Genomic DNA, 10790 nt, shown 5'->3' with positions numbered 1-10790 from the left:
AGGCCCAAGGCCTGTCTTTTCCAGTAGGGCAGGGGACTATCCTTTCTGAACAGTTTTTCCAGTCTTCTGTAAAAGGCTACAGATCATCTTTAGGATGTAATTTTGGTCTTAATGGACTTTCAGAAGTCAGCTCAAAGGCACTAAGAAAGGGGGTGCTGCTTTTAGTGCTATTTTATTCAAAGGCCATTTACATCACCCAGTTAATATGAAAAGTGAGCCACAGTGTATTTTCAGTTACTTGTTAAGTACCAAGAATGACTACATTATCAGCACCTGCTTCAGTAATCAAACACCAAACTTCTTCAGGGCAGAAATTTGTCATTTGGTCACTGATGTATACCAAAGAAACTATTAATTAATTAGATGTAGGCTTATTCCAGAGTAAAAAAATTGTGATTTTCAGATTGGAAAGATGAAATTTGCTTATAGGATTTCAATTATATTGGACATATTGACAAGATTATCATAAACCTGTTTAAACAGCAAAGCACTAGTATTCTTCAACTTTACTAACAGGTTGGTTTCTAAATTCCATCTGTAAGCTAGCATTTAGAACATACTTTGCTACAGAAAAATGTTATAAATGGCAGCTGGGTTCCCACGTCCACCTACAAATGTCACTGACCACTTGGCACTTGTGACAGAACTCAGAGGTCCCCATCACTTCCAGTGATGGCCCTACCCAGGGAGAGGGGCTTTCTGTGAGTATTGAGAGGCGATTAGCATGGAAGATAAGATGAGGTAAATTCTCCTGGGAACCAGGTCCCTTAACTACATGGCCTATCTATAGATAATTATAATAAATTGCTATTTTGGGGTGGCAAATGGGGTGATAAAGTAGCACTGGAGTTCAGCTTTGTATATGGTTGTTTGTTAAGAGGTAGCTATATATATTTAGGGATTCAACTTTTTTTTTTTTTTTTGAGACAGAGTCTTGCTCTGTCTCCCAGGCTAGAGTGCCGTGGCATCAGCCTAGCTCACAGCAACCTCAAACTCCTGGGCTCAAGCGATCCTCCTGCCTCAGCCTCCCAAGGAGCTGGGACTAGTGTTCACCACCGCACCCGGCTAATTTTTTCTATTTTTAGTAGAGACGGGGTCTTGCTCTTGGTCAGGCTGGTCCCAAACTCCTGGGCTCAAGTGATCCTTCTGCCTCGGCCTCCCAGAGTGTTAGGATTACCGGTGAAAGCCACTACACCCGGCCGGGGATTCAACTTTTATTTGTTATGCTAAATATAAACATATAACTTGTTACTTATAAAATTTGGTACACATGGAAAATGTAAATTTAGAGAGAAGAGGGGGCCAAAGGGATTTATGTTATTACAGAGCAGTGAGTTATGGGTTAGCCATCCCTATCAGATACTGTAGAAGGTGACTGTGCTGTTCTTTACTGCTACTCTCAAAGGTACAGAGAGTACCTTTGCCACAGTGGAGTGTTAAGAGCTCAGAAAGTGGAATTAGCCTGTTTGGGTACAAAGTCTGATTTTTGCTTTTGCTAGCTAGCTATGTGACTTTGGGTAAGTAATTTATCTGAGCTTCAGTTTCTTCATCTGTAAAATAGAGAACTCAAAGAGTTGATACAATAATTAAATCAAACAATGCATCTAACTTGCTTAACACAATGCTTGGCACGTGGCATGTACTCCATAAATGTTATTATTGCTGTTACTCAGTTTGATTCAGTTAGACATTTCTTCCTTTGGAAAGATAGGGAGGAATAACTGCTTGTCTTTTGGCTTCAGTGTTTAACCTGAACACTAAATAATTTTGGACTGTGACATGGATTTTTATATTCTCCAAGAAATTACTGCTATAACACAGTGTGGTAGTAAAACAGCGAACTTTATTGAGAAGTTTCAAGCATCATGACTTGAAGGAAGTATTTCAATTCAGTTTATCGAAATACTTCAGTTTTCCAGCTGGATCTGGGATTATCTGTTAAAACAAAAGAGCAAATTAATCACTTTAAAAGCCAAAGTACATCATCAGTAGTCTATGTGTTGACTAAAGATAATTTTTGTATATCAAATTATTTATATTTAAGAAAAAGTGGATTTTTCCTATCTACTAATTTCAGCTATTCCAAAAGACAAACCATTTATTTGTTAATAAATTAACATCTGTACTCAAGCACCCCAAAATTTACTTACAGCTCTTCTCTCGGCCACCAGGCTTTCATGGTATCTTCAGGTTTGATCTAATTAAATCAAACACATTGAGAGCATGGCTACAGATGTTAATATATTTTTAAAATCATTTGCTGATAAAATGATGGTATGCCACAATAACCTGAAAAGGGGGCAGTGTGTTCATTAAGGGTTTACCTAGGTCTAAAATGGAACTTTGTACAATTAATCTCAAGCTGCAAAGTAAAAAAAAAAATAAAACCTCAAATACAACATCAAGCATTACTGTCAACGACTAGTTAATGAATAAAAATACTCTTGTGTTCTAAGAGCACAAGAGTGCTTAGAAACCTATTAGATTTAAAAAAAATTCTTCCGCCGGGCATGGTGGCTCATGCCTATAATCTCAGCATTGAGAAAATGAGGTGGGAGGATTGCTTGAGGCCAGGAGTTTTGAGACCAGCCTGGGTAACACAGTGAGACCCTGTTGCTACAAAAAAGTGAAAACAAATTTTCCACTATAATTTGACCTCACATTAACTATGTTACTTGCTAGTAAATAGGTAAAGTAAATCTATCTTTATATATACAAAATAACATCCTATAATCACTGTAATTCACTGATTTTGAACTACTTTCTGATGGGTTTGTAAAACAGCTTTGCCTTTGAGGTCAAAGTTAATGTTACAATAGCAACTTACTCATCTCTACATCCATTTGATGGAGCTCAAAGGAAATTTGAAGCCATACATTACTTTGAGCACTAGGTAATTTAAATTAGTCATTAGATTAGTTTACATTTATTGGCTGTGAGGCTCACAGATAGAAATATGAATCAGAAGCTGCAGGCTTAAAAAGCAGCTTAAGAAGCCTTAAAAAGCATTTCTGGATAGATCTTCAAGGTACAGGGCACTTCCCCCTGGAGGTGTAGCAAAACCAACTATGACTGATGAATAACATTACAAAACACTAATCATAGGATTGTGCTAGGTTTCTAAGTCCCAACAGATCAGTCAGAGCTCCCAAGAAGTACAAATGAACTATGAGAGACATTATAGGATGAGTATTGTACATTTCAGAAAACATGTTGACTTGATTAACTTTTGGGGGCCACAAACTCCTTTTGAGAATATGATGAAAACTATCTGATTCTCCCTCCAGAAAAATGCACATGTTATCACTAACTATGTTTGGTCATTCTTTATTTTTAATTGACAAATAATAATTGTATGTATTTATGTGTCTCATCAGTTTTTCAACAGACCTGCTATTCCAACTATTATATAGCCAGACAGTATTTATTAGTTAACAACACAGCCAAAGTCCCTTCCTTCGGAGTTACATTCTAATTCTAATTTTAGGTTGTGGTAAATGCTTTTAAAAACAGGTTGATGGGGCTAGGTGCCAAGGCTCATGCCTGTAATCCAATCATTTTGGGAGGCCAAGGTGGGAGGACTGCTTGAGGCTAGGAGTTCAAGACCAGCCTGGCAACATAGTGAGACCCCATCTCTACAAAAAATAAAAAAAATTAGCCAGGCATGGTGGCGTGTACCTATAGTTCCAGCTACTTGGGAGGCTGAGGAAGGAGGACGGCTTGAGCTGAGCCCAGGAGTTTGAGGTTACAGTGAGCTATGATCAGGTACTTCAGCCTGGGTGACAGAGCAAAACCCTGACTCTAAAAAAACAAAACTAAACAAAATAGGTTGATGGGATAGTTCCTGGGTTGGGGGTAAAGTGGTGACGAAAGACTTCTAACATGACATTTCAGCTGAAATGTGAGTAAAGAGAGGGAGCCAGTAATGCAGAGAGCAATGCAGAAAGAACAGCAAGGACAAAGGCCCTGAGGTAGAAGACAGCTTAGCATGTTCAAGGAATGGAAAGGGGACACACCTGAGGTTAAAAGAGTAACTGTCTACCTCTGATTGTCTGTGGCTAATGGTAATTTTTTTTTGGTTTACTAAGGACAAAAGTCTTAGGAGTCTATTTTTCTATTATCTTAAGATAATGATTTCCTCCTCCAATGCTCTAGTATTTTTCAATTTTCTAACTACAGTTTGTGTAAAACTCTTGATTTTTAGAAGATAAACATGTTATTTCAAAAAAGGTTCAAGCAAATTTCTAAATTGTATTTTGGCCAGAGACTACTACAAGGATTGTTTATAAATTATACAGCCTCCCTAAATAAAAGAATATGCCTGTTTCAATCTTTTCTTTCTTCATGACAAGGAAAGAATCATTAGTTTCAGTATTAATTAAGCCAGATTTTCTCAAAAGCTTTTTATTACATATAGAACAGTTTTGCTTGTCGCTGTTTTGTTTGCTCACAATACAAGAAGAAATTCCATACATGACCTCTAAGACCTAGCAGTCTCCACTCTGCCTTTCTTGATTTTTGTAATTGTATATTTCTCTGGATATTTGGCGTTAAAATTCACAGCATTAACCCCATATTCTGCTTTTTCCAGTTTCAGCTACTCTTCCTACAGTCAAAAGAATGTCTGTATTCTATGATTTCTGCTTAGCAATATTTATTTCATTTACAAAATCAAGACAGTTCTATTACAAGGAAAGATTATCCTAAGGTTGGCTTTTTTTTTTTTTTTTTTTGGCTCTAGCCATCCCTTTAACAGAAAAATCAATATGACTTACTGTTTCACTACCAGGTTTCCAGCCAGCAGGGCAGACTAAAAGGAACAAAAATGGGCAAAAGACAGTTTAAAAACAGAGTTCAGTTCTCTTTAACAACTCTTCACTTTTTCTATTTCCACATGAAACCAAAATTAATAGAATATATTAATAAGAACATTTCCAGACCACTGAGCACTTGACTTCTGTTAGCTTGCCTGCTCGTACCAAGGAATTTTAGTCATGGAGCTTAGCAGCAGACAGCTCATCTATTTTCATTTTTACCAATTATGTTTAATAACATTTGTAATATAAGAAATAAAATTGAATGCCCCTCTAATAGAGTTGGAAAGTTTGGGAATCTGGTGAACTGAAATTCCTGGGCATGGCAAAAATTCCTCTGAATTTACGTAAACTTCCAGTAAGTTTGTGTGCTACCTATCTTGCAGTATTTTGTACTGATGCTGTGGTTCATGTTTGTCAAGAAACTTTAGAATATATCCTGACTCAGTTACTATTTTAGCAAAATGATGAACTGATCGATTACCAGTGTGATACTGAGTAAGCCTGAGGATTACATTATTACACTTGATCTTAGCCAAAAGGTCAAGAAGCGATTGAGCATTACATTATTTTAAAAAGCTAAATCCAATAATGTAAACATGCAAATAAAACCTATGTTACTAAATATTGCCAGATTGGCATGTTAAGTTTACAGAAACATAATTTGAAAAATTGTAGTAGCAGAAACTTTTCTCTTTGAGTTTATCCAAAAGGACCATGCAAATAATGAATGCTTTTTGCATCTCAGTAAGCAGAAGATATTGGTGATATTTTGTTAAAAGCACTTTAAATTATAATTTGGTCTGCTAAAAAGATCTGCTAATAATTTGTAAATAATCAGAAGACTTTGGAACCATCCAAATTACTTTTAGGATGAGAAACCAACTAATTATGCTGTTATCTCTCAAACTAAGAAATCAAAAGGTTAGAAGGGAAGGGTACCTTCTCCATGTTTGTCGGTGTACTGGAATGCTTGAACCAAACGTAGTGTCTCATCCACCGATCTACCCACAGGAAGGTCATTCAGAGTAATCTGTCTAAGGATTCCCTTGTCATCAATAATGAAGAGACCTCTGCAAACACAAGAATGGTAGAGGTGAGGCCATTTCTTCTCAGTTAAGACAAGTATTAGTTAATGTGAATTTCTGTATCATCCACACAGAAGGATGCTATACAGAACTAACAACATGCCTACTCTACTGGTATATACATACATACACACCCCCCAACACCCACCGCCTCCGCCCCTAATCTAGTGTATAATTTGGAATTGTCACTGTTAAATTGTAGCTTTAAAATTTTGTTTTTGGCTAAGAAATGTACTGTAGTATTTGTGGTTGCTTAAGATAATCTGACTTAAAAACTATGTGCATGTGTTACTTTGAAAATAAAAAAATAATTAAAAAGAAACTATTGGCTCAAATAAAATAAAATAGCTAGCTAGTATCAGGTAATTTTACTTGGTTAATGTTCAAATAATTCCACATTTTAAAATTGCCTCAGTTTTTTTAGTGGCATATTTACTCTTTGGAGATTAACTTAGTAATAGACTTTATTTATTATTTGGAGCAAAGAATCATTTTATATTGATTATAGGTAGAACCCACAATGGAAACAATACTCAATAACTTCTATAAGCCAAATGATATACCTTTAAAATATATCAACGATTGTCAGATACAAAATGAAACTGACAAAACCATTAATGGCAATATTTAGACATACTTCCATCTAATAACAGACTTTATGGAAGCCAAAAACATTAAAGACCTGGCAAGTACAAAAAAGGAGAAACTACTGGTAGTGATATATGATACAATATGAATGAGCCTTGAGAACATTACACTAAGTGAAAGAGACTAGTCATAAAAGAGCATGTGTTTTAGGATTCCATTTATATGAAATGTCTAGAATAGGCAACTATAGAGATAAAAAGTAGTTTAGTAGTTGTCTAGGGCTGGGGGAAGGGGTTAGGGAAAATGGAAAAGTGACTGTTATTGGGTATGGCGTTTCTTTTTGGAGTAATGAAAATGTTCTATAATTATGGTGATGGTTGTACAACTCTGTGAATATACTAAAAACCACTGAATTGTATTCTTTAAGTGGGTGAACTATATGGCATGTGAATTATATTTCAATATAGCTATTATAAAAAATTGACATTTTCATATAAAACATTCAATAAAAACTATTGGCACTGCAAAGCAAATCACACTTGATCTTAGCTAAAAGGCCAAGAAGTGACACAAAGCACTTTTTGCAATCAGCAATATAACAAAATTATAAAACTGCCCTCTTTTCAAATAATTCTATTAACATTTGTTAGCTCAAGTAACCTAGTGAGAGCTCCTGGGTAAAATATTTCCTTAACTTTTCTTACTCCAGAAATGTAAGTTTGCTAAATACTATGATATTTGTATTTAGAAAAAACATTACTAGAGTCAGTTTGGAAAAAGGAAAAAGAAATGAACAAGGAGTTGGGGGACCTAGGTTCAAGTCTGGGCTCTGCAATTAACTAATTTGGCAAAGTTCATGGAACTCTAGAATCTGTCTCTTTAAGCTATAAAATGACAGGGTTAATGAAAGACCTCTGAATAATCTTCCAGCTCTAACAGTCTATGACACTAACATAGTTTAAGTAGGGCTATTGTAAACTAACATAGGTTAAGTGTAGTAGATTAATTATTTTAAAGGGCATCTACAACATTTTTGCAAACAGAATGAAATACTATTTCTTGGTCAAAACTTGTATCTTCTAACTCGTAAATAACATTCATTTCAAGGAGGATTATAAATATACTTGGATTTGTCATAATGTAAAACCACTGAAAGGTACCTAAGAGTGTGGCCTGAGTCCTCTAGGTATACGCCATAGTCCTTTGAGATCTGATGGTTCAAGTCTGAAAGAAGTGGAATCCTTATTGGCCCAAGTCCTCCTTGTCTTCGAGGGGTATTAATCCTGTAACAGATAACTTAAGTCTCAGCTAAGTAAACAGCATATATTAAAATAGCACTCTTTCTCTGCATATGCATACACATGAACAAACACAATACATACATTCTTTCTCTAACAAAAACAGGCTGATGTACTTTCTATTTTCTTGCTTTTTCCCCCCACTTAACATATTCATGTCCTTTAAACATTGAAGATGAATATATACAACACATTTTTTTTTTTTTTGAGACAGAGTCTCACTCTTTTGCCCGGGCTAGAGTGAGTGCCGTGGCGTCAGCCTAGCTCACAGCAACCTCACACTCCTGGACTCAAGCGATCCTACTGCCTCCGCCTCCCGAGTAGCTGGGACTACAGGCATGCGCCACCATGCCCGGCTCATTTTTTCTATATATTTTTAGTTGTCCGATTAACTTCTTTCTATTTTTAGTAGAGACGGGGTCTCGCTCTTGCTCAGGCTGGTTTCGAACTCCTGAGCTCAAACAATCCGCCCGCCTCGGCCTCCCAGAGTGCTAGGATTACAGGCGTGAGCCACCGCGCCCGGCCTACAACACATTTTTAATGTACGGACACACTGATGCTCTCTGACTTAGGATGGGGCTATATCCCGACAAACCCATTGTAAACTGAAAATGCTATATGCTGAAAATGCACGTAATACCCCACAAACCCATTGTAAAGTTGAAAAATTGTAAATTGATCCATTGTAAGTTGGGTACTATTTGTCCTGTATTTTACTAATCTCTACTGACAGATGTTTAGACTGCTTCCATTTTTTTTTTTGCTTTTATAAACACTGCTGGAAACATCCTTGTATTCTCATCTTTGAATACCTGTCTGATTAATTTCTAAAAGTGAAATTGATAGGTCAAAGGATATGTACTATCACAAGCATAACCTTAGAACTGTGATCACAAGACAAATCCTTGAAAGAGAGGCAGGATACAACTGGATGACATTTTAATATTCTGAGAGGCAAAGAAACACAAAGTCCACTTGAAGGTGAAGGAAGTTAGTCATAATCCCAGATGTATCAGTCTTCAGATTTAAGTACAGGTTGAGTATCCCTTACCCGAAGTGCTTGGGGCCAGAAGTATTTTGGATTTTGGATTATTTGCATACTTACCAGTTAAGCATCCCTAATCCGAAATCCAAAATGTTCCAATGAGCACTTCCTTTGAGCATCACATCAGCACACAAAAAAATTCAAAATTTTTTGAGCACTTTGAATTTTGGATTAGAGATGCTCAACTTGTATTCTGTAACTTAAAACCAGGAGATATCAGCTGGTACCCCAATGGGAGGGCCCCAGTTCTAACATACAGGTAGAAATCTCTAGTTGGTATGAAACCTATTCAGCTGAGAACGTATCCCCAAATTCCCTTAGAAAAGTAATCCCAAATTATTTGGGATGACACTTTTTCCTTAGTGGACATGTATTTTAATCCTAGGAAAATTTAGAATTACTACAGAAATGATGAAGTAAATTAAGCCTATAGTTTTAATATTTTTATATTAAGAAACAATCAGTATATATTTATATATTATTGGTAATGTTTAAGAGAATGTGGCATATTAGAATTATGTATTTGGGAAGGTTTACCTGAAAATTGAGATACTTAAGGAAATCAAATATATTAAACATAATTGCGTTTTAAAATACTTAGGAGAATTAGTTTCTTAAGGGAATTATGGGGGAATGTATTAATAATTGTAGCTCTCCAACCAATCAAAATTTGTTATGTGTATATACATATGTATACCTATGATTGTAAATGGAGAAAAACTTGTTTCAAATTTGTAACTTTTAAATTAATTTTTACAAATTACTGCTTGAAAATTATAAAATCTGAGTTTGACCCACCATACTAGGCAACTGTGTAACAGAGAAATGGTATATTTTAAAGGTTTTTTCCTCCAGATTAAGGTTACCCAATTAATCATATAATTCAGTGGCTCATGCTATAGAAATCATATCTATTGCATTTAACTTTTTCCCCTCATTTTGAAATGTCCTGTAAAATCCTTAAGCATTTTTACCATGATTGAACTAGCAGCTTTTTGTGTTACTCATATAAATCTATTCCTGAATTGTCTGATAAATGACTATATTCCTATCATGTTAAGAGTTATCTGCCCATGATTTAAGAGTAAATCCATTTCTTTTTCCTACAAATATAAGTGTTAAGGTACTGACCAGGCCAAATGGGTAAACTGTGAATCGACAGAGCATGCTACCACTTCAGTATTTATGGATCTGAATTCTTCAATTCTATCACCAAAAGCGATGATTTCAGTTGGACACACAAATGTGCTGAAAGTTAAAAAAAATTCATTATTCTCAAAATAAGCATATACCTGAACTTTCAAATGACTTTTTACAGACACCTTTAGTAAATAAAAATGCACATTAAGAACAATTTTATATATGAAACTTCTAAAGATGGAGTAGTCTAAAAGACTGTCATTTGATCAAATATTTAATGGAGAAACATTTATTACAGAGTTCCCAATTACATCTCAATAATCTTTCTTCTTATAACCCAACAGATCAGTGACAGGGTTAATGAAAGACCTCTGAATAATCTTCCAGCTCTAACAGTCTATGACACTAACATAGTTTAAGTAGGGCTATTGTAAACTAACATAGGTTAAGTGTAGTAGATTAATTATTTTAAAGGGCATCTACAACATTTTTGCAAACAGAATGAAATACTATTTCTTGGTCAAAACTTGTATCTTCTAACTCGTAAATAACATTCATTTCAAGGAGGATTATAAATATACTTGGATTTGTCATAATGTAAAACCACTGAAAGGTACCTAAGAGTGTGGCCTGAGTCCTCTAGGTATACGCCATAGTCCTTTGAGATCTGATGGTTCAAGTCTGAAAGAAGTGGAATCCTTATTGGCCCAAGTCCTCCTTGTCTTCGAGGGGTATTAATCCTGTAACAGATAACTTAAGTCTCAGCTAAGTAAACAGCATATATTAAAATAGCACTCTTTCTCTGCATATGCATACA

At 35.5% G+C, this 10790-nt stretch overlaps 1 protein-coding gene across 2 annotated transcripts in view; it reads right to left on the bottom strand.

The window, feature by feature from the left end:
• Positions 1–1821: 1821 nt before the first annotated feature.
• PRDX4 (peroxiredoxin 4) overlaps positions 1822–10790 on the bottom strand; it is a 17923-nt gene continuing 8954 nt past the window's right edge. The window contains exons 3-8 of one of the 2 annotated variants that reach the window (XM_012656337.1): positions 9965–10081; positions 7651–7773; positions 5757–5887; positions 4776–4810; positions 2151–2197; positions 1833–1935 (exon numbers count right to left, since the gene is read on the bottom strand). In XM_012656337.1, coding sequence (XP_012511791.1) covers positions 1932–1935; positions 2151–2197; positions 4776–4810; positions 5757–5887; positions 7651–7773; positions 9965–10081 — 457 coding nt within the window. In that variant the 3' untranslated portion in view covers positions 1833–1931. Of the gene's footprint in view, positions 1936–2150; positions 2198–4775; positions 4811–5756; positions 5888–7650; positions 7774–9964; positions 10082–10790 lie in introns of both variants that reach the window. The other variant, XM_012656336.1, reaches the window with a different exon arrangement.

Source organism: Propithecus coquereli, unplaced genomic scaffold (genome assembly GCF_000956105.1).
Source record: "Propithecus coquereli isolate 6110/MARCELLA unplaced genomic scaffold, Pcoq_1.0 Scaffold50, whole genome shotgun sequence".
In the NCBI taxonomy this organism is placed as follows: Eukaryota; Metazoa; Chordata; class Mammalia; order Primates; family Indriidae; genus Propithecus; species Propithecus coquereli.
This window is presented reverse-complemented; position numbering and strand designations above follow the sequence as displayed.